General features: G+C 42.5%; 2 protein-coding genes across 2 annotated transcripts in view; one reads left to right on the top strand and one right to left on the bottom strand.

The window, feature by feature from the left end:
* GTF2E2 (general transcription factor IIE subunit 2) overlaps positions 1-27,611 on the bottom strand; it is a 52,256-nt gene that overhangs the window by 7,248 nt on the left and 17,397 nt on the right. Inside the window, exons 3-5 of the mRNA XM_075607428.1 lie at positions 13,711-13,802; positions 10,942-11,049; positions 9,004-9,186 (exon numbers count right to left, since the gene is read on the bottom strand). Coding sequence (XP_075463543.1) covers positions 9,004-9,186; positions 10,942-11,049; positions 13,711-13,802 — 383 coding nt within the window. The remainder of the gene's footprint in view (positions 1-9,003; positions 9,187-10,941; positions 11,050-13,710; positions 13,803-27,611) is intronic.
* Positions 16,320-26,382, top strand: SMIM18 (small integral membrane protein 18). The gene is made up of 2 exons (XM_075607420.1): positions 16,320-16,494; positions 20,856-26,382. Exon 2 carries the CDS (start codon positions 20,882-20,884, stop codon positions 21,170-21,172), a length of 291 nt encoding a protein of 96 aa, XP_075463535.1. The 5' UTR covers positions 16,320-16,494; positions 20,856-20,881; the 3' UTR covers positions 21,173-26,382.

Genomic DNA, 27,611 nt, shown 5'->3' with positions numbered 1-27,611 from the left:
TAAGCCCATGAGTAGCAGAGAGGCCAGCAATGAATGCCTCGCAATCAAGTGATTAAACAGACTGGGGGGGAGGGGGGGAAGTTTCACTTCCAGTTTTGTAGGAAACGGATAAATAGCTTTAATTTGAACACACTGGCGAGCTGGGTGGTACAAGAACGGCTTACTGAAATTTTAATTTATTAGAAGACAGTCATTCATTTCTAGCACCACTGATTTGATTTTTCCAAAGATCCACTCTTTCAAAAATTAAACAATAACAATCTTGATTTCACTGATGTGTCATTTTCTTGGTCAAGAATGCCATCTCATCCACCAAGATCGTTGCTACAAGCATTGAGACAGTAAAACCTGTACCTTTAGCTCAGGGCCGTTCCAAACAGTTGCTAAACAGAGCAATATACACACAAAAATAAACGCACAGCCGAGGTACAAAAGTATGGGCAGTCATTTTTAACATAAGGTTTTGTATACAGTATGTACCTGACATTTTTTTTACACACACTAGTCATGCGAATGCCGTCCGTCTTCCCTACTCCTGAGTCGTAAGGGGGGTGGAGGGGTTATTTCATGCAGCTCTGGGGATGGTGCAGAGACTCCATTCTCCACTTTAAAAGCAATGGGCACCTTTTCCTGCGGCCTAGGATTGCCACAGTATTTCCTAAGGCAATTCCTGGCAGCAGGTAGAGTTAGTCGAACTACATCCATATTTGGTCCATGATGGAGTACCACCTCGGGAATGTCAAGGCAGTTCTATGAATAGTTAGGATATGGAGAGAATTTAGTTGATGAGAACTTCCCTCCCAAAGCTGGTCTCTGCCGATGCCTGAACATCCAACTTGTACATTTTTGATAAATGTGTGTAGTGATGTCCAGGTTGCTGCTTTGCATAATTGATCTGATGTTGCTCATCTGCCTAGGATGCTGCTATTGTCCCATGTAGAAAAAGATTTTTAACCTTAATTATAATGCTACATAAACTTTTACAATTGCTGTTGTAATCTACTGTATCTTGCAATGATCTATTTGGAGATCAAAGAAGAAGCAGGCACACGGTCTTACTCAAAAGGAGGTTTAATATGCCATAAAGTCCAACGTTTCGGCAGTCAAATACTGCCGACTGCCGAAACGTTGGACTTTATGGCATATTAAACATACTTTTGAGTAAGACCGTGTGCATGCTTCTTCTTCTTTGTACTGGAACATTTGGGACAACAGGAGCTCCCCAGGACCAGCGCACCGGCAGCTAAGTACCCCACCTCTATTACAATTGATATTGAGTGCGTGTCTCATCCTCTGTCTATTTGGAGATCACACATCCTTTTCTGGGACCTGAAGAGAGAATGCATAGTCCTCTTGATTTCTTACATTCTCTCTATGTAGTGCTCAAAAGCCCTAACCAGGTCGAATGTATTTATGAATTTATGATGTTGTCAATGGCATAATAAATAATATTTTTATATGTTTTTGAGTGATCCAGCCTTATCATTTTCCAGCAGTGGTAAACAAGTCCTGAGTTACAGTGCATCCGGATTTCAAATGGAATAATAGCAATGTGTAGCCATATAAACTCTGAACCTGCTTGAAAATGGATTATAACAGCACTTGTGAGGATGTATGTACTGTCACAATGATATAAGCTCATAAATTGGGTGATATAAGTAAAGACGATCCTCTCTGGAGGTGGAGAAATCAGAGACTGTATATAAACAGCTCTGACGCCCTCATCTCTGTGTGGGAACACACCCTAGACTAGAGCATAGTACACCAGCTGGTGTACAAAATGTGACAATTTGAATTGAATCAAAGTAACTCACAATTGCAGTGCTGATCTGGTTCCAATGCGTGCTTCACGCTCGAGGCATCGTATTAGGGTTCACGGGTTGATGCAACGGAGCACAGCGAGCAGAAAAAGGAAAAAAGGGTGGGGGCTACGATGCCAAATTGAGTTAAAATAATTTATTAAAAAAGTGCACACATGGTATAGAGCAGGTGAACACCACTAACGCATTTCACGGAAAAACGCTTTGACAAAGTGCCTTTGCGCGAAACGCGTTAGTGGTGTTCACCAGCTCTATACCATGTGTGCACTTTTTCAATAAATTATTTTAACTCAATTTGGCATCGTAGCCCCCACCCTTTTTCTGCTTGCTGTGCTCCGTTGCATCAACCCGTGAACCTTATTTTCCAGACGTGCAACGCCTATTCCTTCCCCCCACGGGACTTCCATTTCCGAATGTATGTAGTCACTTTCCTGATCATTCTTGGTAGTCGGGCAAATGGGAGTAAAACAAATTTTCTAGTTTAAATGAAAGCTTGATATGAATGAAACCATGTGATTGAACCAAAGTACTTCGCTCACTAACTTTTCTTGCCAAAGAACTTGCGGTCCAAAAAATGACTAAGAGAAAGTGCTTCTAAACTACTGTAGATTTAAATCCCATAGTGGAATGGATCCCCGATTCTAGGCCTCATGCTGCCAATAATCTTTATAAAATGTTTGAATGTGTTTTTCGCAATGGGTCTTTGAAAAAAACACTGCTGACACTTGACATTTTGACTTAATACTCTGTCGAAAGCTTGTTGTAGAAAATCCCAAATCTTGGCGATTGATGCAACTTCTTCTGCAATACCTTTCAGAAAAAGAAATGTTGAAAATTCTACATATTATATAATATATCCTAACTTTTCTTGACTGCATATGCGACTTTAGCTCGGAAACAACATTTTGACTTCACTTACACTTAACCTCGATACCGTAAAAGTGAACATCCACAGATTAGGCTCAGCAACTGGATCTTGCTGTTGCAGTAGAGCCAGAACCAACACAATATAGCACAAATGGTCTTTGGATGTTCTCAAAAGTTCTCGCACAAAATTCTGGAGCTACTGTATTAATATTACTTCTGCTTTTTTATTTTTTAAAAGCCTGGAACTGGTAGTGAGAACCCATAATAAAGAATCTTAAGATATTTTTTTTATGACATGGACAGATTGGTAGATGCAAATAAGCATTCTTTAAGTCTATTCACATTAAGAAAGCTCCTTGCTCGATTACAAATATTACTGATCCAAATATTACTAAATCAGATCCTACAGATCCAGTACAGAACAAAAAGGTTCCTTCCTTGGAACTACAGTATGACTAAAAACGCACACACACACACACACACACACACACACACAAGTTGATCTAGTGGTACTTAGAAACTTCTGCCTTCTATCCTGGAGGTAGAAACATCAATTTTCCACATGAAATCTTGGCAATGATTGCCTACAGTTTGGAGCCAAATAATTGACCCCGGAAAACTGAATGGATATCAATCTATTCTTAGATTATATCAGCCAACTATGGTTTCGGCATTAGGCTCTTCTGGATGTCACTGAAAGTGCTGATGACACTACAAGCAGTCTGATCATATCTTATAGAAGCATATTCAATTAAATCCAACGCATCTAATACATTGGCACAATCCTTAAAGATTTATTGTCTTTATGTCCAAGATTCAATTGCCTCCTGGAAAACCAGATTCTCATTGTGCGTGACAAATAAGCTGTTACTGTAACTGGTCTGTAAGCATTGCCGACGGTAGAAAATAACTTAATTAAAAAGTCTTTCGATCCCCCTATTCATCATACCTTTGAACGGTGATGTGTCTTCTAAAGGAATATATATGGTCAATTTGGCAATAGTTCCATCCACTTTGTAATGCAATTTCCATGCATTGTTGTCCTCCTCTTTAAAGAGATAAATCTTCTGAAACTTGTGTACATTATTCTTCCTTTCCGTGTTTTTCCATTTATTGTTAATCTGATCTGAAATCACTGGAAATGTTGTGGATTTTGTTTTTCTTAAAATGTCCAAACAATTAATCCAGTGTATCGAATTCTTCTGTCTTAAATTCCCAGAGCCGAAAGCATCTTCTTAATTACTTCGTAAATTCCTTCTATGTTAATACATGAAGAATCTTATTTTACTTCACCTTCGTCCGAAGATTACGGTTTTCATACATGCGAGACGTAATTTCCGCCTTCATTAGAATACCCACCTGATTTAAGGAGAAAAAAACAACTCTGGAAACTGGTCTTGTCTGGGCCTTTTCGTGGGTAACTTAATAGCTTCATCACTTGCTGCCACAAAAAGGTCTCAACCATGGAAGAGTTCAACTAAAAAAAGTCAGTCATATAAGAGGACGTGTCTTCTAATGCCACCTCTCTAATATATACATGGCCCGTATGGGCGAAGGAGCCAATTGGCAACTTCTCAATGTAGTTCAGGAAATTGACATGCTTAGTCTTAGCAGTACATTTCTTAGGTCTTGTAGACATTTCCTCTGATAAGACTGCAGGTCTTCTCCCCGCTGAAAGCAAGACCGTCATGAAAGAGACGAAAAAGCAAAACAGAAGAGCATATATTACACCAGGGGTGCGCAAACTTCTTGAGCTTCGGCCCCCTTCCCGGGAGCTGCAGCGTTCGTGCCCCCCACGCCTAATGATGTCACGGTCATGTAACGTCCTGTCACGTGACCCCATCATGTCATTTGCCGCGTGTTGCCATGGCAACGCATGACGTCCCATGACCCCATGGCGTAATCTGATGCCGCGTTGCCATGGCGACGCGTCGCCGAAGACACGGCTGGCAGCAGGTAAGCGAGTTACATAGGCCTCACGCCTCCCCCGGTATTTAATTTAACTGCCATGGGGAAGAGCACGGGGCCTCTGTAACCGCCGCGTCCCCACTAGAAATTCGGCCGCCCCCCCAGTTCGCGCACGGCTGTATTACACCACAGCACTATTCTGTCTGTCCCCTGAATTAAGGCCTGAAACCCGGGCGGAGAAAAAATAATAATTTACAAATAACTTCCAGAACCGGAAGTACTCCAACTTGCAAAACCAAGTGAGGTTCTTGACGGCAAAATCAGCAGCAAAGAATTTCCTGCGCTGGCTGCTGCAATGAGCAGGAATGCTTCTTGGTTTGGAGCCCCACTCACTGTTGGCGTCACTATAGCAGAGCCAAGCCAGTCGTATGGTTTAAGGGTTCTGGAAGATGGCGTCCAAAAAAAAAAAAAAGTACCATTACTGCCAAATAGAGGTAAGGGTTGAAACAGACCCCTCAGAGGTATCACTGCGGAGAGGTTCTGGATGGGGGACAGTGGGGGAAAAGACACAACTGCGCACTGCTTCTGGCAGACAGTGACGGGGCCTCTGAAGCCCATGTTATACTCCTGCAGTAGCAACTAGCGCCCATAGAGAGAATCCCAGCATGGGGATGGGAGCCGGGTGGCAATCTGTGGTCGAGTTCCACACTGCCGTATATACAGGAAGATACTCCTTGAGAAAGCGCTGTAGAAGCGTGAAACGCGTGGGAGTGCTTTTCCCGTTTTGTTTTAGTATGCATTTTTGTTTTATGTAGTTTAATAAATTTCTTTTACTTTTCATCTACCTGGCGAGTTGCGGAGTGCTTTTGCATAGTTTTTTACACAGTCTCTCCGTCCAGCCCATCCTACGTTGATCTCCTGCGCCTATACCCCGGATTGGTGTGATGCGCAGCAGCCGTGCAGGTGCACATCACACAGGATTCGATTCCATCCGACATGGGGGAGACGGTGCCTTACACAGAGCTGCCATACTCTGCACCGCATTAACGGAGGAGCAGGGAAGCTACGATCAACACTACATTCGGAGAGGGGGCTTCAGAGGTAATTTTATATTTTTCCTCTGTTGTGCATATCCTCCCCCCCCCCACCAAGTGTTGAAGCTTAGAGATAGTGTATTAATACACATCACATCCCTATATATCCCTCAGCCTCTCCAATCCAACCCACACTGGACTTTACCTGTATATCACAACACCTACTTACCTGCAAACTACAGCTGTTGCCGAGACTACAATCTGACTTTATAAATATCTATGGAACTTATTATGGTTCAAGGTGAATCTTAGAGCTTAGTAATGGCCCATCTGTTACACATATACAGGAAGTCCCCCTGTGCCCCCCCTACACAACTGAAATATATATATATATATAACAAAAAGTGTAGTCTGCTCTTCCGAGAGATACAGCTCATCGTTAACCTCATAATGCACATAGCCTGGTGGCAGATATGGAGAGTCAGGTAGCTAGAATGTTTAGACAGAAAGCAGACGAAGAAACAAAGAGAGAATGCTGGAGGAGAGAGAGGCGGGAAGAATTTATGACATACCGTAAGGTATTAAAAGGAAGATTCAGTGGAGAGATGTAAGGAATCCACACCTCAGTTTACTGCTTACCTTGCCTTACAGACCAGTGCAGTCCTGGAACACTCCCCATGATATCTACTGCAGCTGTGCAAGCTATTACTGCAGCCCCAGCCTGGGTTCAGTCATTAGAGCAATGCTGTCACACGCCCCTTCTGCTATTGGTTCGCTGACCTTTAAATACAGCTTTCCCACAATGCTTCTCTGCGAGCATAATCCTTCTTGGATGTCAACTGTGTTTGCCACAGCCACCAGTCTTGGCCACCTTGTTGCTGTTTTCATGTTCATGTTCCTTGTTTCTGGTTCATGTTCCTAGTTCCTGGGGCCTGTTGCTTTCTCTCCATTGTAGAGGCCGTGTCCTTGTTCCGGTGCTGAAGCGGTGGATCTCCAGCGTAACTTAAGCTCCCTGTATCCTGAGGCCTGCTGCTACGCTTCTATGCAGAGGCCTGACTTCCTGAGGCCTGCTGCTTTTCTCCACGCAGAGGCCTGCTTTGGTCGTCAGTGCTGAAGCGTTGGTTTACCCGACGCTGCCCTGCGGTGTACTTCGGCCAGCCTGCTGTCTCCCCCTGCTGAGACCGGCGTCATGGGCCGAGGCTGCTCCTCGCGCAGAGGCCACTACTCCCGCACTCACGCTCCTAAGCTGAAGCGGGGAACTCCTGTCTACCTGTTGCCGAACTCCTGCTTGAATAACGACGATGCTGCCTTCTCCAATCCTGACCCTGCTATGTACGACTATGGATTTCGCACTCCGGATCAGTCTGCGCGGACTAAGGTCAGTGATTATGCAAACCCACCTCAGCCCCGCGGTCCGGTCCCGGTTTGTGGCGAGCACAAACGTGACAAGAGAGAAGGGAGGGAGAGAAGGAGAGGGGAGGAAGAAAGAGAAGGTAGAGAAAGTCAATCCCATCATTTTGCAGAGGCCAGGGTTGGCACGCAAAGCCCTAGTATATAAAAATTGTGTCCACCTCCCGCCTGGTAGAATCCAGACAACTGAGGCAGTAGGAGAGGAGCATCTTTATAAAACACTGTTTCAAATCAGCGGACCTGTGTTCTAACGCCAACTTGGAGAGGTAGAATTCCCATACCATACGAACCACTTGGGTCACCTAATCTATTCATTCTCCTACCTGTTTTAAAGCCTCAGATCTCACTCACATTCTCGATTATTTTCACATTCAGAATACCATTGTGTCCGTCCTTTACTGTATTATCCTCCACCATCTCAACGGGGAACCTTACATGGTTCAGTCAAAGTTATGAATGATGCAGCAATATAAAAGTCTGCATCATGGAGCCAAGTTATAACGATGTTTTAAGAATATTACTATTCTGGCCATATTAACTCTTGCACTGCCCAAGTGGTAAAACAATGCCCGCACCTACAGTGTTAAAATAATTACACAAAAAATGGTTTTACGTCAATACAGAATTGCACAGCTAATGAGACCATCCTCTCTGCGCAGTTCAAAAACTTTTGATCATGAAATAGGAGATCAGTCCTCATCCAGCATAGCTTGTTTGGTCAACAATTTATAAGAATAACTTAAACACTAAAATATGTGCCCAGCACTCAAAAATTACAAGTGGAATAGGAATAAACCAAACTAATTAAATTAGAAAAATAGAACAGAGCTCATCATATTGCCCATATAGGCCTTCACTGGACTTGGATTCAGGAGCCACCATCGCCCAGTATACTTCTATAGGTGCTGTGCCCACTTATGTTATTGATTCCATTCATTATATTGACTCTTTATAATATGCATCTGGTTGTTTACTATTTTGTAGAGAGCTTTTTGTAGGGTGAATGGAAAGTACCATCGGTCCTTCTGACCTTTGGGAACAGGGCCTGAAGGGGTACACCCCCGAAACGTTGCCCCCCATCCCCTGCATTACCTTCCTTGTTTCCCCTCCCCCTTTTCCCCGGAAATTTAACTTCCTTTGTTTCTCCTTTTTCCATCCTTCCATTTGTTTCTCCCGCTCCCTCCTTGCCATATATGTCACGTGCTTATGTGCTACACACACCCCTCTGGGTTGTGTTCTATTTTTCTAATTAAATTAGTTTGGCTTATTCCTATTCCACTTGTAATTTTTGAGCGCTGGGAACATATTTGAGTGTTTACTGATTGTGTGGAGGAAACAGGGTTCCTCCTTGTTCCACATTGCATCATTTAGCCTCTTGTTTTAGCCCTGAGTGCTGTCTATCTTGTGTTTTGTTACACAATAATAACTTAATTTCATATACAAGCAGTCATTGGTTATCCAACAGAATCCGTTCTGGAAGTAGCATTGGATAGTGAAACCGTTGTAAAGTGAGTCCCATGTTAATCAGTTGCGGTGAGCATTGGATAACGCATTCATGCGTCAGATAACACATTCCGGCGTAAAAAAATGGCCCATGGGGTTGCATTGTAAAGCGTTGGATATGCCATTAGTTGTAAAGTGAAACGTTGGATAACGAGGACTACCTGTAGCGGTTTTCTCCCAATGGGACTCAAAGCCATTCACAATTACAGTAGGGTACGCAGCACACAGGAATGTTACAGACAGTCCCTGCCCGGATGAGCTTACAATCTTTGTTTTTGGTGCCTGAGGCACAGGGAAATAAAGTGACTTGCCCAAGGTCACAATGAGCTGAAACTGAATTGAACCAGGATCCCCCGATTGAAACTCGGTGTCATTGTTATCAGAGAGTCAGTGCCTTTTCTCACTAAGCCACTCATTCAGCCCTGTGCTACATGTTACAGCCACTCAAGAAGGAGAGATACCTTTATGGCTTTCTGTGCATTGGGAAGTCCTTCCTCTATGTCATCAAGCAGGATCCCCCCCAATCCTCTTTGGTCATGTTTGTCCAGTAACCTCAGTAGGGCCTTCTTGTCTCTCAAGTTGTACTTGGGCTTAAAGACATATCTCCCATCAATGATTTCAATTTTGGGATTGTTCACCAAAGCCTAAAAACACAAAACAAAAAATATATTTCACACATGCGCGCACACAACCGATGTGGGATTTGGATTTTTCCAGTAGTTGTCATTAATGCAGCAAAATAGCCTACTTAAAAAAAAAAATTCATATTGACCTTTTCTTATTATTCTGTACCAAGGGGTCCAGTGGCGTGCGATTTTTTTTTAGCACCGGGGAGCCCCATTTCCTCAGATGTTCACCAGTTTAGTTGCGTCTGTTTCTGCTCCCAATACGGAAATTCAAATTAACCGCCAAATCCTGCTGGCCAATAGGAAGCCGCTGCCTCAGGGACGACGACACTGGGGCTTCCTATTGGCTTAACATGGGGAAGGAACACCGGCAAATAAACATGAAAGTATCTCAGGAACCAGATGTTTCCCCAGAGGTAACAATAGCGCAGCAGCCCAGCTCCAGAGGAGCCCTGGTTAGACGGGAGTGCTGCTTTAACCTCACACATGACAAGTCCTAGACATATACATAAAAATGCAAAAGTACTTTAACATGCAAACTTCTACGTTCAGATGTAGACAAAGTAAACTTCGCTAGAGCTGCAGATAAAAAGGTAATTTCCCGCAGCTTCACGTTGGGAGCAGCCGCAGTGGTCGTTTCTCACCGGCAACCCCGAGCCACGGGAAAAGGCAGTTGGGCTACGTCTGTACCCTACAATGCGTCACCGCAATGTTATCATTAAAATGTCATTTTAAAAACTGCCTAATGTAAACGGAGTCTACTTAACTGACACTGAACAGACACAGGCACAACAGGCCAGTTTGTACCAGATAATGTAAACACCCGCCACCCTTTACAAGGATGTCATTTTGCAGCCAGTCAAATATTGTATCTTCATAGTAATTTCAACTGTAGTAATTACCAGATAACATCTAAATTATACCATACATCCGTCACTAAAGCCTCTTCTAGGTTTCAAAACTTATGCAGTGTGAAAGTAGTGTGTGTGGGAGGGGGGCAGGGGGGGCATGTATCCAGTCTCCTGGCCTGAATAAAAAAAATCAAGGCAAATGTGGACAAGACCAGATTTATCAATACAAAAATATATATTTTGCCTTTAATGAGATTGGGTTTCTGTGGTGAATATGCTGCGGGGTGAAGCGGCAGGATACTGTCAGTGTGCAATCCTTGCTGCGGGTGATCGCATTCAGAAGTAATGGGCCACCTGCAGCAATGCCGGGGAAGGCCGCGGCTTTTTAAGCTGCCACTTCAGCAAAAGGGAAGCAGGCTGCATCTGCACAACAAGTGTATAGTTCTTGCTAGCAAATGCAGTTCGGATTCATTGCAAGTCTTGAATATGCATAATAAGACTTCCTTGCAGATGTCCCGGTAACGGCTCCATCTGCTGGGGATAACGTTAAATATTTATTTTCAAGGTTTCAGTCCTTGATGGGACCACCAGAGACAAACATTGACCATCAACATTTAACCCTTTGGTCGAAATAGCCATAATTTAGACAACTGCCACAGCTGCAGACCCCCGTTAGCACTAGAAAGGTGAAATACAGACAAGCTTTAGCGTGACTGGGACAGGCTTGGGGAACCTATATGAAAGGCAGAAGGATGAGCTATTTTCTGTTTGTTTTGTTAACAAAGACTTCTTGCACTAGACATAACAGAAGACTCTACATAATGTTAAGAGGGTATCCACTATAGTGCCCCAAACAGCAGTAACCTGGGATGCATCAAGCAAGATAGCATCTCCCTATCACGCCATATGACCGCTCTTTTACCTCAGACATAAGCCATTGTTTCTGCTTGATGCCAATATCAAGGTGTTGCGTTTCATCCAGGATTTCTTCCAGGGACAGCGGATATGTGTCACCCCGCTGGTGTCGTGTCTGTAGGGAGAGATTCACTACATTACTGGTCTTCAATAACCTGGAGCAATGCAAATAAACCTGCATGTTAGTCCAGCTTAGCAAGAACATTATTATAAATACATTACACGTGAATGAGACCGAACAGTAGTCTGCATAAATAAAGTCTACAATTAGACATACACTATGTTAGCAAACTCAAATCCCAGCCCCACACAATATTATATACAGCTCAACCCCTTTATAATGCTGTGCTTGGGGTCCAAAGAATCACATCGTGTTAGAAATAACGTACAATTGTATGCATTGTATAATAAAGTATTTAAGATACCAATAATCGTGTTGTAAAGTATTCATAAATACGAAGATTGGGAGCCACGCTTGCATCGCGTTATAAGCGGGTTCGCGTTGTAACGGGGTTGAGCTGTTTGTGTGTATATATTTATTTGTGTCAATTGGAGTGCTACTGGGAAAGTGACCTCAAATATACAAAGACGCCCCAATGCACCTCCAATATGACAAACTGAACTCTTACTATAGGTTTTATATTTCTTCTTCTCATAAGTATGGGTCATTTAGTTCAATCTTTTGGCCAAAACATTTCTAGCTTGCAACCACGACAAGACTCTATCAGCAGGTCTATTTAGATCAATAGATCCCAGTACACACGTGAATGTAGTAGTCTATTGGGAGATTTCTTCCCCAAGGAGAAAGTTGGTGTGATGACCTTTGCTAAAGCAATAAGCGTGGGAAGAATATATGTTTTCTTGCACTTTTCTAGATTCTTTTCGCTATATTAGTGTACTTTCTTTTTAATAACCAGTTTTAACTGCACTGTAGTTTACAATTAACCTCTTAGGCACCACGTCCATGCTATTGGCTATATTGTTATTTTTTGTCCTTTTCCCTATGCACTGGAAGAAATACAAAAGACTGTATACATTTGGTAGTGTAGGACCTGCTGATAGGATCTACCTTCACATGGTTGCAGGCTTACCATGTTTTGGCCAAAGGGTTTAACGAATTGGCCCATATTTAGAAGAAAAACAAAAATACATAGAAGGGAACTAAATAATTTGTCATATTGGGTACGCATTGGGGCTTGTGTTGTTAAAATAAAAAAATAAAGTACAGTGATTAACACCTTGAGTGCCAGAATGACCACGTGAACGTATGCCAAGCGATCACATCCCTCGGATCTGCCCCCCATCAAGAACTTTAGAGCGTCCCCTCCCTGGGAACACTGGACTTGATCAGCAGCTACACTATACATGGCCATGTGGGCATCAATCCCTGTGTCTGTCGTTCCAGGAGCTCACAACATTCTACATGTGGACAAGAATAGCGTGTGCAGTTTCATCAATCTCAGGAAGTCAGGCAAGACGACAGGTGAAGCCTTTTGTCACTTATGGAACACCTGTGAGCACGTGACCTGCTTCGGGACAAGAATTAATACACAGCTCTCAAACTGGCCCACTTTTCACCTTCACAAAAGTTTCCTCAAATGAACAATATCTCCCCTCAATCCGTCCCAATATACCATCTGTCAAGAACAGCATGCAAGTGAGCACGCGACTTAGATATGCAACCAGGGTTAATACACACGGCTGCTCTAGTCAACTCACCTTTCTCCTCCACAAGGTACTTTCAGTGAGTTAATATTAACCCCTTACTCAATTTGTAGCATAATGTGTCAGAAAACGTAAACATTCTCTACAAATGTGTGAACATTGCATGCAGAGCCGAAAGCATTACTAGTTAAAGGCTTATTTTAAGAAATATAAAAATGCAGTGCTTTGTTACGGAAAAAGATTACAAAGAACATAGTGATAAAATCACAACAGTTTCTTAAAATAAAAGGATACCTCCTTAATCATGGAGTGTGTTGATGGAAACACCTGACTCTACGGAATATGTTCACGCATAATGGGGCCCTGAAATTTTTTTGCCGGGAGCCCGCACATGTCTAACTACACCATTGGTTCTGCATTAGGTAATTGAAGGGATGGTGGAATCCAGTTTGATTCCGAGATTTGAAAAGATGTGTAGTGAAAAACAGGCTCACCCGTCTCACCAATTATTTCCATCAATACATTGTTTTTGTGGTTTTTACATTCGCGTTGAATTTTTTTCACTAACCGTAACGGCACCAACTACGCACTGCAACTGTTAGGTATGTATATACAACTTTTCACTTTGGGAGCCGTGGAAAAATCCTGATCGCCTTTGGGAGCCTTGAACCGAAAAAGTTTGGGAACCACTGAGCTACGCAGTTTTTAAAGGCAACAGCATTATGTACCAAGCATACTTACTGTAATAATAATACGATTTCAGGCAAGTTATGTAAATCGGTTTCCTTAGAAAGATCCAGCTTTAAAAATAAAAATTTCACTTGCGCATGTCCCATGAAAAATAAATATGGTAGAATAAGTGAAATGTATTGGCAATTTATAAAACTGCTTGGAATCAGTCGCCAAAAAGTACGAGAGGGGGGGAGGGGGGAGAGGGGTAGCTCATTGCCGGTAGATCGTAAAAAAAAAAAAAAAGAAGAATTTTGTTACCATGGAAACTGAAAATCTATACTACTTATTTATTTTGTGCGTGCGCGTGTACACATAAACCCATTAAAACAAATCAAACATACCAACTGCTGTTTAACAAAGATGAAGTAATTGAGAATACCTTCATATGGTTGACTATCTTCGCGAGGACTCCGAACCTGTAGCCAGCACTCCCAGAAAGACCTTTGAGGTTAATCGATCCATTGCTGCCATCTGTCAACCAAACACAGCTTTAATTTAGTAGTCAGAGGCAGGCTACACAATGGCAACTTCTAACACAGTTTGTTAATCAGTTTGCACATATTCAAAATAGTTTTGAACATGCTTGCTAATTTCCATGTCACTACCCAGAATCCTCGTCTTCATCTAAACTAATGTGATGGGAGAATGGTCTGAAGCAGGTTTGGGGACCTGTGAAACACATGCAGACACTCACAGGTCTTTAATCTTGGTCAGAAAAATGATTTTAGGTAATTTAAAAAACATTACTCTATCATTTTGTTGTATTTCCAATAGTAACGACAATAGGGTTCAGGAACGACAATATGCTAAACGGACTCCAAAGGATAGATGTAAAAAAAAAAAAACCTCTGTTTTACTGAAGTCACTGTAGTCCTTTTTCTCACTGCTGCCATAAATATCGCATGAAGGGGTGCTGCGGGAGTCTTGTGAAGTGGAAACCAAAACGATAAGTAATAAATCTGAATATCGTTCAGCCATCCAGTACTATGAATGACATCACAAATAGAAGACGCAATAAAGATCTCTCAATAATCAGTGTAAATTTAAGGTGCTATAATGGTATATTGTTTATATGCATTGTTAAACATAGTCTAGTTTGAAAAACACTTGGGTAATACTGCCTCTCTCTACAGCGACTCTTGCTCTTAAGATGATGTTGAAGTGCAGACATGAAAAGAAAAGAACAAAGAAACCCCTAATGTGTGCACACTATGCAGTCTATTGAGATGGGTAAATATTACATCTAAAAATGTACTTTGATTCTGCATATATATGTGTAAAACGATTCATTTTTGCCAGTGGTCATGTATTACATATTTTTACTATGTGAAATGTGCTTGTCTAGAATGTTGCACCATCTCCATCTCCTCCCCCCCCCCCCCCCCACCCACAACAATTGTTGGAAAAACTTAATAAAAACTTAAATGAATTTTTTTTTTTTACTTTGATTAAATAATAGGATAAAACAGGTCAGCATGTGTACATTTGCTTATTATCCTGTTAGCACCTACGTACGTACCCCCCATACTTACATATACATATTAAGCGGAGTGAGGGCACTACTGGCTCCTTCTGGAAACAATATATTTGTTTAGTGCACCTTTAACTACAGTACTTGCTTTTAGATTTTTGTTTGTTGATGCAGGGAGGAAGGTGGGAGTTACAAAAAAAAAAATATGGCTCCTCAACGGGAACTCCACTCTTGGTTGAAACTTCTTGTTTCACAGTATAACGCCTTATGGAGATTCTGATTGAAAACAGACAATCAGGGAATGCCCGGCAAAATGCTGAGGTTCAAACTAGTCCACGTGCGACATAAACTACTGCATTATCATAACGCCCAGGACATAGTTGAAAACGAGAGGTAACGCAAGCTATTACTTCCTAGGAAAACATTTTTATAAATGATAAAATAATGATAATAAATACAAACACTCAATTCCTTCAAGGCAAAAAAAAAAATCCATATAAAAACAAGAAGTTGGAATGGTCTGTATATCTGGAAGCTGGGGGGTTCCCAGAGCTCAAATTAACGGGGTCCAGCTCTGGAGACCCCCTGCTTCAAACCCATGTAAAACAAAATGACATGTACAACGCTTCCATTGCATCTTTACAGGAGAGTCAATTAAACAAAATAAAAGAAAAATGGAAGCCATTTTGAACAATTCCTGCAAACTTGGTTTAAATGAGCAGCCAGCCAACAACTTATCAAGAGTCATGTGTGGCCCCTTCAGCACGTGTAACGTTTTCATAGTAGGACTGTGTTGAAAGGTTACATTTCCTTTCAATCTCATAACATTGAAATGTAGAATTTTGCCCTTCTGACTCTAGTAAGGAGGCACACATGGACTTGGGAGTTACCGGAGGCCTGTGTGGCCCATTAATGGGGAGATTCGCCAATGCGGGGTATCGCACCTCGAACAGGCATAAAATGCCCTTCAAGTTCATGACCGTTAACGAAGGATCAGGGTCGAATACCCTGCAAGATGGCTGTTTCCCCACATGGGAATCATGATTTTCCTGCCTTATTTTAATCTGATGTTTTCTTAGGAGAAATAACAAGATGCTAAATATTTATGAGCCCTTGCCAGTTAAAGAAGCGATGAAAAATTGCTGGATATCCTATTACAGCAGTAACACACTGTAGCTGTAAGGGTTCATATTTTTATACTTTAAGATGTAGCAGGAGTCAAACAAAGCGCAACTGCTGTATGATCATAACTCTGTGACCAGGACATACTTGAAAGCGAGAGGCAACTCTCAATGTATTGCTTCTTGGGAAAACATTTTATTAATAAAATAATAATATTAACTACAAACACTCAGGGGGGTTAATTTTGATGCAATGCTTTCAAAGCAAAAAAAAAAATACAAAATCCATATAAAACGAAAGCTGGAATGGACAGTATCCATTAATTTACAGACACACACCATTATGTTGCAGGGTGGGATTGGCGATAAGAGAGATACAGGAAAGCAGAGACTCCCCTTGTTGAATGATCAGTCCTTTGGGTGGAGGGCTGCGATGCTAATGAAGCATTGAACAGTCTGCTGGCTGTATTCTGCTCTGGCCAATGGCAGAGGAGCTCTGTCTGAGCCGTGCTGTGCTGAGCAATTGGGGCTGAGCTGCAGAACAGACCCTGGCAGCTCTTTCTACAAGAAGGTAGGTTAATCAACCACATCTTGGTTATATTTTTATCATCCAAAAAGATTGCGAGTACGGCAGAAATGCAGCGTCTCCTCCTCAATAACTGTAGGGTGTTCCATGCTTAAAAGATGGGTGCATCTTCTTCCTTCTAACTAGATCACGGGGGGAGAGAAACATGGTCCCTTTTCCTCAGCACGACTCCCGCCCGTCCAGTCGTGCGTTCACACACTCCTGTGCTGTAGATGCCAGCATAGCACTGTCAGCCCTTCCAGCATAGAAGGGGTTAAATATGAATGCTGTATTGATGCACAAAATCGATGGCTGAATTATTGGGTATGCTTTCAATTCAAACCTTGCATTAGATTATCAGCGTAACAGAGGTTTTTCATTTCCACATCAATCTGTTCTGCTTGAATCTATGTTATAATTAGGCTGCTGTTTACCAACCAGATCCCTTTGGCTGCTGGTAGTTAAACCGTATGCAAATGACAGTACATTTTTTTTTTAAATTATCCTTTGTTGTTATACTATATCCAACAGAGGTGGAGACCGGTGACAATGTCATTTTTTATATGGCCTTGTCAAATGTGCAGAGCGAGTGTGTGTGTGTGTGTGTGTGTGTGTGTGTGTGTGTGTGTGTTCCTCACAATGCCTTGCAGGCCTCTCCAGTGGCAAAGAAACAACAGAAATCCAATCCAACAGCTTTATTCTCTGGAGACATGCCGAAAATAGCACTGCATTAATGAAATCAGATGGGCAACTTCCACATAAAAAAAATAAGGCACATAACATACACATGGCCTTTATTAAACTGGACAAGAATAATTATCTGGTTGGCAGAAAATGGCCTCAGGGGTCAGGCTCTCACCGGTGGGCAGAGAGCCACAAACGCACTGGTAGAGGACGTCGCAACGCCCTATTGGCGACGTCGCGCCCATATTTGTAGTTTTTCTTGCCGTAAGCCGGCACAAAAATACAAATATCGCGGTAACTGCTGGGCCCCAGAGGATGGGGGAGCACAGATCAGCTTTTGGGGAAGGGGTGCCGCTGCCTTTAGGGAGAAACACTGCATTATTTCAAGAGGGTTATTGAATGACATCTTGTAATGCTATACATTAATCATCACAAAGAAAGCTTTCAGTTCCATAAAAAAAAAAAAAAAAGGCCGGCCACAGCAATCATATTTTTGCATACGTAGGATAAATGGGTTTCTGCAACGTCACGTTAAAGGGATTGAAAACCACTGGCTTATGGGATAAAAGGTTTCCCTTAGGTAGCTCCAAGCACTGAATGTCAAGGGACTGGTCACAGCATGTCTCAATGCTACTAAATACCTACCACACAATGCTTTGCATGCCCCCATGGCATGAATTCAATTCTGTATCACAATAGATTGTTCTATGTAACACGAACCCTGTGGTAGAGATGTTATTATTAGTTTTTGAACGGATGGAATACAAGTAGCTGCTGCACAAAAATGATTCAAGGTTCTATCAGAGACCTTAGAACAGCGGTGCGCAAACTGGGGGGCGCGAGACTGCCTGCGGGGGGGGGGGGTTTACAGAGGCCCCGCACGCTTCCCGAAGGCACTTAAATTAGGTGCCGGGGGAGCTGCAGGGCCTCTGTAAACCTTTACTTACCTTGGCTCCACAAGCGTCGCCATGGCAACGCGGCATCAAATGGCAACGCGAGGTCATGTGATATCATGACGCCGGAGCTGAGGTAAGTGGGGGTGAGAGGGGAGCGGTGTGAGGTGACCGCCGGCAGGGGGGCGTAGGGAAAAAAGCTTGCGTCCCCCTGCCTTAGACTTTAGGAGAATCACATAGAACAACTGTACGGTTATGTTCACCAAGATGTTGTTAGGCTTGCTTGTCCCCAAGTGTCTCTTTAGCCAGGAAAAACGGATAGGTAAAACTAGTGAATGTTGCGACTATTGTGATTAATATTAATTATAGGCTAAAGCAGTAAAATTCAGGGCATTATTGAAAACCCTGCGCTCTGATTTGTTAAAATTCCGGGCATTATCCACAGTAATGCCCTGAATTTCAGCAGCTTGCAAAATGCAGTTTTCAATCTGTTTATTTCCAGCCAATCAGCTTTCAGAACAGCTGAGACAGGGCAGGGGATTGGTTTGAATTAAGTAAAAGCTCTGAGACATGGCAGGGGATTGGTCAAAAAGTATCAGCCACGGTTTGACTCCTCCCCCTCCCGAGCTGACTGAGATTTTCTGAGCAGATTCAGTTGAATTGGGGGGGGGGGGGGTGCTGAGAGACTGCAAAGAAGTAAGTGTGTTGTGTATAGAGGTGCAGTGTTGTGTGTGTGTGGGGGGGGGAGGGGGTAGAGGTGCTGTGTTGTGTGTAGAGCTGGGGGGGGGGAGAGTGCAAAGTTTAGTAAGTGGCTGCATTTTTTATTGTGGCTGCAGTGTGTGTGTGTGTGTGTGTCTGTGTGTTGTGCTGTTGTATGTGTAGCAACAGTTTGTGTGAGTGTAGAGCTGATGTGTGTGTGTGTGTGTCAGTATCAGTGTTTATGGGTGTAGCATGTGTGTGTAGCAACAGTTTGTGTGTGTGTAGAGCTGCTGTGTGTGTAGAGGTGCTGCTGTGTGTGTAGAGGTGCTGTGTAGTGAGTGTAGAGGAGGTGCTGTGTTGTGTGTCTAGAGCTCCAGTGTGTGTGTGTGTGTGTAGAGGCACTGTGTTGTGCGTGGTGTGCTGTTTTGTGTGTGTAGCAGCAGTTTGTGTGTGAGCTGCTGTGTGTGTGTGTGTGTGTGTGTGTGTGTGTGTGTGTGTGTGTGTACACAGAGGGGGTGGCATTGTGTGGATATAGATATCTGCAGTGTAAGAGTATATTGAGGTGGTTTCACGTATTTACCATTTTATTTGAATAAAAAAATCTATTTAACTATACAAAAGTGTCTATTATTTATGAAATAAGCCTACATTTAGCCTATAATAGTAATAATCCCCTCAAAACAGGGCATTACTGGCCAATAATGCCCTGTTCTTCAGGGATTATTACTTAAATGATGTTCAAAATCAGGAAACCAAGAAGCAGGAAATGGTTAATCCGTTCAATGGCTGAGGGGCCCTGTAACACATTGGAATAAGTAAATAGATTTTCCGGCACTCCTTATGTTTGTTGCTCAGTTTAGTTACTTAATCCCTCAAAGACAAAAAAAAAAAAAAAAAGAGCATTTAACTAAATCCAACAGATATAGTTCAATAAGATTACATTGTGTAAGAGGGAGATAATGCGTTTCTGCTGTGAACTTGACACTTTTGGTCCGTGTTCACACGCATTATCTCGTACATGAGGTAGTCTGCTTACTTAACTAGATCAGACGGTTGGAATTATGGAAACACTATTTTTGATTTGGTTTGGAATTAAAGTAAACATTTTGCTGAGCAACAAACATAGATAACTGCTGGAAGATCTATTTACTCATGCGAAAGAGATGGTGTTTCCAGATTCGTTAGTGCGGCCTAACCACACTGGTGATTTAACAAACAGCTCAGGCAGGGTCTAACAATGCATCTCACAGAGTAAGCCCCTCTCTACTCCCTACGTCATCGGTCTTCGATTAACACCACATGACCTGCAACAAAGCTTGGTCTTACGGAAGGAAACTACAGTAGTAAAGCAGCAGGGTGCGCACCATTTGGAAATGTAAATAATATAACATGTTTAACATCTCATCTTCATTTTGACACTAGCATAAAAGCCTGTCAAAATGACGGGTTGGAGTTGTTGTTTTTTTAATAACATTTTCAGTATCAACATGCATTACCTCTGACTTTCTTTCCCCCCCCCTCCCCATCTCTCCTCTTTAATACCTTATGATGTCACCAATTCTTTCGTCTCTCTTCTTCTACAGCGTTCTTGCTTTCTCCTCACGTGTCAAGAAACGTACTCTTTTCATCGCCTTGCTTTCTAAAACTTTATAATTATCCGACTTTCTGTATCTGCCACCAGGCTATGTGCATTATGATGTCACGTGCCAGATACATTGGCTACCAGATACAAGCGCCCACTGACGCACATATAATATATATTCAAACATTTCCATTCTTTTTCACGGAGCAAATATGGCAAGATAACAGTCTGATGTTTTTCATAAACAAACACTTACCAATACAAGAACATTTGCCTTTGACACATCACTAAAACATTGCTAGGAAATTATCGTTGATATATAAATAATAAAATATTTTTTCCTATTCAGATGACCCATAAGAAGGTCTCAACACCATGTGATCGCTGCATAAGCCCTACACATGATCCTGGTGCCAAAATGTCTAGGTGTCACTAGACATTTTTGACACCAAGGGTTATCTTATTCCTTCGTGAAATAAAGACTAATGTTACTCTCGTCCTTCTCGTAGTCACTCTGTGGGGAGTCTCCACCAGGATGGCATCTCTCAGCTCCTGGAAGAACGAGACGGCCTTGGTCCAGCAGCAAGTTGGGTTTCAGGTGCAGAGGATTTACCCTTTCCATGATGGCTGGAACACAGCCTGCTTCGTGATCCTAGTGCTGTTTATCCTGACCGTGCTGTCGCTGGTGCTGCTGGCTTTCCTATACGAGATGCTGGACTGCTGCTGTTGCGCCAAGCACAAGACGGTCAAGGACCTGGAGAATGAGCCAAACCCCGTCAGAGCGCTCATGAGCAGTATGAAGAAACGCAAGACCGAGGTGGTGTAAGCAGGTGCTGGTGAAGGATGGAAGAAGAACATGGCCCTTTGTTCTTCTAAGAGGACAATCTGTGTGCAGATGCCAGGTTCTTCCTGTTTTTAGGCATCACATACTACCCCCTGGTCTTCAGTGCTTCATTTACCTTGTCCACAGGAGTTGATAGTCTGTTGCTAAGACAAAATATCAGCCCGAGTCGTCTCTACCACTGACCCGTGCGCTTTTATTTTTGTTGCAAGCTAGTTTACTATATTGGAACAGGAAGTTACCCCTCTCCTAAGCCAACTATTAAAAATAGCCTTTTTTGCAGGTTGTTAGTATAATTTATGGCTACGTATTTATTTTCCATAAAAGCATGGACATGGTATTTGGTAGTGTCTGAGTATTTCACAGGCATAACCACCCCCCTATTTGAGAAGCATTTCAAGTATGCTCAGGAGTGTGACGCACAGAGACAGTGACATCCTGTCACTCACAGAAAGATTTAATTATTTTCCCCACGTCAAGGACAGCGATAACCAATAATCCACAGCTTCCTTTGATCACCAATATGATTTTGTTTTCATGTCTACTGTCTGTGTACACCTATCTGTAAGAGATTCCTAAGTAACCCAACTTAAAATTAGCTTCTCTTTTTTTTTAACCAATCACTCTTTGAGAAGGTGGAGCATATTTGACCTTATAAGTAAAAATTGTATGTTGGTCCAAAGTCCCAAAAATGACTCTGTTTACTTCAGGGTCAATGTAGTTGTAGGAAGTTTGCACAGAAATGATTAGTCTGGGCAGGAAGCTACTAAAAGCAAAAGCCACCCAGAAGTCAACAACAGCAGATACAAGATTTTGTAGAGTTGAAGCACATCTTTGGAGTGTAAAATTAACCAGCTTCTTCTGCCAAGTGGGCCTGACATGCATTGTACTGTAGTTCTCTCTGGCAGTAAGGTGTTAAAGAGCTTTGTAAAGCAATGCATGTTACAAAGAACTGTGAGGAACTGGATAGAATAAGGATTTTTATTTTTTGCCGATCGTAATGAAGACGTACAGCCGTGTTCCTTCTCTTGCAAAAAAATATTCTAGATAGAGAAGGGAGGCAAAGTCTCCAGCGTTAATGCAGCCGTCAACAGGAACGCCAAATAATTTCTCCTTCTTTGAATAAATCAGTCCCTGTGGACATGAAAGCTCATGATTTGCACAATATAGGTAAACAAAACAAAAATCTGGATTTCTTCAAGACACATACGATTAACAGAGCTGCACTAAGAAATCATTTTATAGCAAAACAAAGTTAATTGGTCTCATAACAAGCAAACATTTCCTGGTTCCAACCGAATTAAATATTTATCCACTGCTTTGTGAGCTTGTTTTGTGACTAATTAAAACCTAGGCAGCAGATATTTTTGCTATCGCGCTAATGTGCTCCCAAGACTGGCTCCTTGCAGTCACTTTAGGGAAAGGGTGCTAATTATATTGTGTTATTTTAGCCCCATAAACTAGAGAATCCTTGCTTCCTAAACGAATGTTTTTAGTTTAATATTAGTTACTGTTGTTTTTTTTAAACACATCCTAAGCGGTTTTAAAAGTACTGTACATCAATTTTATTTATTGTACAAGTGTCAACATTTGTTGTCGTCCTACAATAAACAAATGTGGGATAAAAATGAGTGTATGGCCTTTAAAGGTGCAGTCGCAATTAGGACTAACGAGCTAATGGCAGTGATGGGTGTAATGGGTTACATTGTTTTTGTAAGCACTAAAAATGTTAACTTTTACAATAGTGGTTTGTTTCCACCATTTAAGCATCAACAGAATGAATTCACATTTCTTCCCACTATAAGACCCAACCAAGTTAAAAGGGGCAAGGATACATCATATGCAGTGTGTCAAATAAGCAGTAAAGGAGAAGGCAACAGCAACAACTCCCATATCCCAAGGCTACGGCCCCAGTGCCTGCGCTGCACGCGCGTCAGCAAGGCTGGCGGCGCGTGCAGCCGAGTCCCCCGGTCTGCAGTGAGAAAGAAGGGGGGGCGTGATGTCACCTGGCAGGTTCAGCCTCATTGGCTGAACCGCAGGGGGCGTGGCCAGCTCAATTTTCAGGTTTCCCTGAAAAAAAATAAAGAAAAAAAATCGGCTCGCAGCGGGCCCGGCCCCATTGAGGGGCGGCTCTTGTCGATGCAGCGTTCGCCACAGCGGGCGCTGCAGTAGCCAGCGGGGACCTGGCCTAAAGCTGCAGTTCAAGATGCCATTTAAAAAATTGTTTTTTTTTTCCCCATTCAATATGTGCATAAATACAATCTACACACTGACAAGTGATTAGCTAAGTTGCCGATCGATCCGTTCTCCTGTAATCAATCGTCAAATCAGGGGTTATTTAAGTCACTGTTAGTGCTGCACAAGAGGATGCAAAGTTCTGTGGGGGAGATCATGTGACCAGGCAGTCACTAGATATAATTGGTGCACTGCTAGAGAGAGGGCAGGGCTCAAGAGCCAGAGCCTGTCTCAGAAGGGGAAGAAGATGTGACTTTGTAAATGGTTTCTATAGAAACAAAAATGCTTCCTACATTAGAAACATTTTTAAAAAAAGTCTTTACATTTTTTTTAAATGCTACAAGTATTTTCTTAACTGATTTATTAAAATCAAACACACACATAGGATATTGCTTGAACTGCAGCTTTAAGTGTATATTCCTTACCAACATTCCCAGGAACTGTATTTAACTATGCTTCTATTTGCCCGATTTTGTTTTTTTTTTGAAGCACGAAGTCAGATCCCAATTACACCATCACTGCTATTACTGTAGAGCCCTTTGACACCAAGCAGAACTGTAGCATTAATGACAGTGCCAACTTAGCACAAACTAGAACAAAAATGTGCAGCTGAAAATACCGCTCAAGAGCTTGATCTCTTGAAATCCTGGCACCGAGCACACGATTGCTGATACAGCAAAAAGAACGTACGTGATGCACAAGTTCAGGGAACAAAGACTGTTGCCGTTGCCTATAATGTGCAAGGCTAGCTACTCCTGCAGAGCCGCCGAATATTTCCCATCATGCATGCTTGTGCAAACCATCAAACCGGGTTACCCGAGCTGCTCACCCTCCATATGACATCTTGTGCGCTGACCCCTCATTGTGTCAGCAGAAAATCCATGTTTCCAGTGGAGGATGCTGTTTATCACATGAAACAGGTCCAAAATAGCACAGGGAAAAAATGGGCTACTTATTGAAAGATACAAGTGCAATATCTGTAGGACTGTGGGCTACGTTTGAACAATTCTCCACCTCCTTGGTGAAGAAATTACAAACACACTTTAAAATATGAGCGAGCAAACAAACCCCCCATCACAATCTATACAAAACACTGAATGGGGAAATAAAACGGGCACCGTTTTTAGAATATGACACAGCAACGTTCCCCATTAGGCCTCGCTCAGACAGACCGCTATGCTCACGTGCTTGCGTTCGCGCCTCCGCCGCGCGCTCCTGCAGCCCAGCGATCTCTGCTCAAACTGCAGGAGTTGGGTCGTGGCGTTTTGGGGCGTGGCGGGGTGCGTAACGCAAACGTCACGGAGCTGGTTCGCCTTTATTGGCTGAACCAGCTCGCGTCACACGACAGTAGCACGAAATTTCAATTTTGGTCCTGGCGGCAAAATTTCGCCGCGACAACGCTGCACTTTGCCGCCGGTGGAGTTTTCAGTTTCAAAACCCCCACCGAACAACCAGAAATTGCGACGGGCGTGCGCGCGCACGCATACACGTCGCAACGCGGCCTGTCTGAGTGAGGCCTTAGACTTGATAAAAGCAAAGGTGTTGTTGCGTGAGCCTATTACTAGCGATTCCTACCTTTCTCGGGTTAAAATGTGCAGAAACCCACTTTCTCCACTCATAAGAGCAACCAAACGTTTGCCCGCAATATATTTATGTCATGTTATTTCCGATGAGTAGAGAAAAACCCACAGCATGTATTTATTTGAAGGGGCACTGCAGATGTTAACCCTTTCGCTGGCAGAGGGGGCAAGGAACAAAGGGCCCAGCATGGCTCGTCAATGGCAGAGACCGTATTACCACATGTCACTGGAGAAAAGAACAGCAATGCAAGTACAGGAACATGGATACTTTCCCCTGCGAGCTGCACACGTGAGATTTCACACAGAGCGGGCGGGGATCCGTCAGCCCAATGCTAGACAGTGTGGGTGTTTGTTGATGACACTGCTCTCTGCAGGGAAATTAGCTTGCAATGTAGTTAGCTCTCAGCAGCAAATCCTGTACTTTGCCTTGAAAGGTCCATCTGTCTGTAAATGCATTATTTTCTGGGGGAACTTTAGATGGCATCGATTTTGAAAATTGCATTCCTTTTAGCGGAACAATATTAAGAGTTCTTCAGGGATGAAATGATAGTGTACAGAGCTTTCGAAAACCTGCTAGGTTTCTTTCTCAAGTGTACTGTACGGACAGCAACATTAATAATTGCTTCTAATGTTGGCTCTTTAAACAGGTTGCACAACCTGAAACAAATCCGCATTTCTCCAGGAATAATAGGGCGCTTAGAATTGCAATACTGCATTGCGAAATATAATTGCAAGAAAGTAAATTGGTCCATGCTAAAAACAAACAAACAAACAAGCTAAAAACAAACAAACAAACAACATCTGCTTAAAGGTACATTCACTTATGTTAATATAAATGTGTATAATAAGCATTATAGCAGTAACATTTATTTTTGTTTTATTCTTGATATTTATTGCTACACAAACATGTATTTTGTGTTTTGAATAAAGACCCATGGCATTCCCTGTATAAACGAGTTTGGAAGGAAACAGCGAGTGGGAAGAGATTTCAATATATGGTCTCGTCCAGTTTCCTCTTTGTTGACGGAAGTACAGAAATAGGTTTTAGGAGGAAGATTGAATGTCAACCTATCTTCTCCAAGTCCTCCAGTTATTCTCAAAACTTTTATTTGAATTTATTTTTGTGTTTCTATATACATTACTGTGCATAGTAAATAATATGGATTAAAGTTAGCAGAGGGGGAAGAGAGAGGGGGAAGAGAGATAGAGAGAGAGAGATACACACAACTTGGACCCCAAGCAATGAGTGAATTCATCGAAAAGACGGAAAGAGTAGCAAGAAGCTAACATTCCCTTTGCTATTATCAGTACAACGTGTTAATGTCTCTCTTGATACTTTATAAATTGTATTTCTTTATTAAATCCCTGTCTTGCAATCAACATTTTGTGAGCTTTTCTTAACCCAGTTTCACATACCAACAGACAAACGCTCTTCTTTTTAACATGGCTGGAAATCAGAAACATTGTGCTCCGTTCACTGTTTAAGAGCTGGATGTGCATACCAAGCAGCAAAACATGGAGGCTGCCATTCAATATGCGGGGAAGCAGCTTCCCTGGTTCCCTTACTTACACGGATCTCGTCTTACCCTTTCCAAAATGTTTTAGTTGCAAAATCTGCTGCCGTTTGAAATTGTCATGGTCATTAAATGGTTTCCAATTATATCGGGAGCAGGTTTACTTTCTTTGCAAGAGCTATGTTTCCTAAACCGTGTTAAGCTCAATATTTGAATCGATTTTGGTAAATTATGGATAACCGATTGATAGGTTAAGACACGTTAGGAAATGTTGGTTTAATTTGAGACTACGAACTGTATTTCACTTTATCACACAGTGCCATGGCATGTCCAAATGTAACTGGGTAACACAAATAAGAAAGTATTATTACTTATTACAGCAGGACAAAGCTGTATGAATGTGCTGCCAGAGCCTACCAACATTGTGTTTGTGCAGATGGGGAGAGAGCGAGAAGGGGAGGGAGAGAAGGAGAAAGAGAGAGAAAGAGAGAGAAAGAGAGAGAAAGAGAGAGAAAGAGAGAGAAAGAGAGAGAAAGAGAGAGCGAGAAAGAGCGAGAAAGAGCGAGAAAGAGCGAGAAAGAGAAAGAAAGAGAGAGAGAAAGCGAGAAAGAGAGAGAAAGCGAGAGCGAGAAAGAGAGAGAAAGCGAGAAAGAGAGAGAAAGCGCGAGAAAGAGAGAGAAAGCGAGAGAGAGAGAAAGCGCGAGAAAGAGAGAGAAAGCGCGAGAAAGCGAGAGCGAGAAAGAGAGAGAAAGCGAGAGCGAGAAAGAGAGAAAGAAAGAGAAAGCGAGAGCGAGAAAGAGGGAGAAAGCAAGAGCGAGATAGAGGGAGAAAGCAAGAGCGAGAAAGAGGGAGAAAGCAAGAGCGAGAAAGAGGGAGAAAGCAAGAGCGAGAAAGCGAGAGCGCAAGAGCGAGAAAGCAAGACAGAGGAAGCGAGAAAGAGAGAGAAAGCGAGAAAGAGAGAGAAAGCGAGAGAGAGAAAGAGAGAGGGAGAAAGCGAGAGCGAGAATGAGGGAAAGTGAGAGAAAGCAAGAGCGAGAAAGAGAGAAAGCGAGAGAAAGAGAGAGAGCGAGAAAGTGAGAGAGCGAGAAAGTGAGA

The sequence above is a fragment of the Ascaphus truei genome, chromosome 1 (genome assembly GCF_040206685.1).
Source record: "Ascaphus truei isolate aAscTru1 chromosome 1, aAscTru1.hap1, whole genome shotgun sequence".
Classification (NCBI taxonomy): domain Eukaryota; kingdom Metazoa; phylum Chordata; class Amphibia; order Anura; family Ascaphidae; genus Ascaphus; species Ascaphus truei.
The sequence above is the reverse complement of the archived record's forward strand: the minus strand, read 5'-3'. Positions and strand labels throughout refer to the sequence as shown.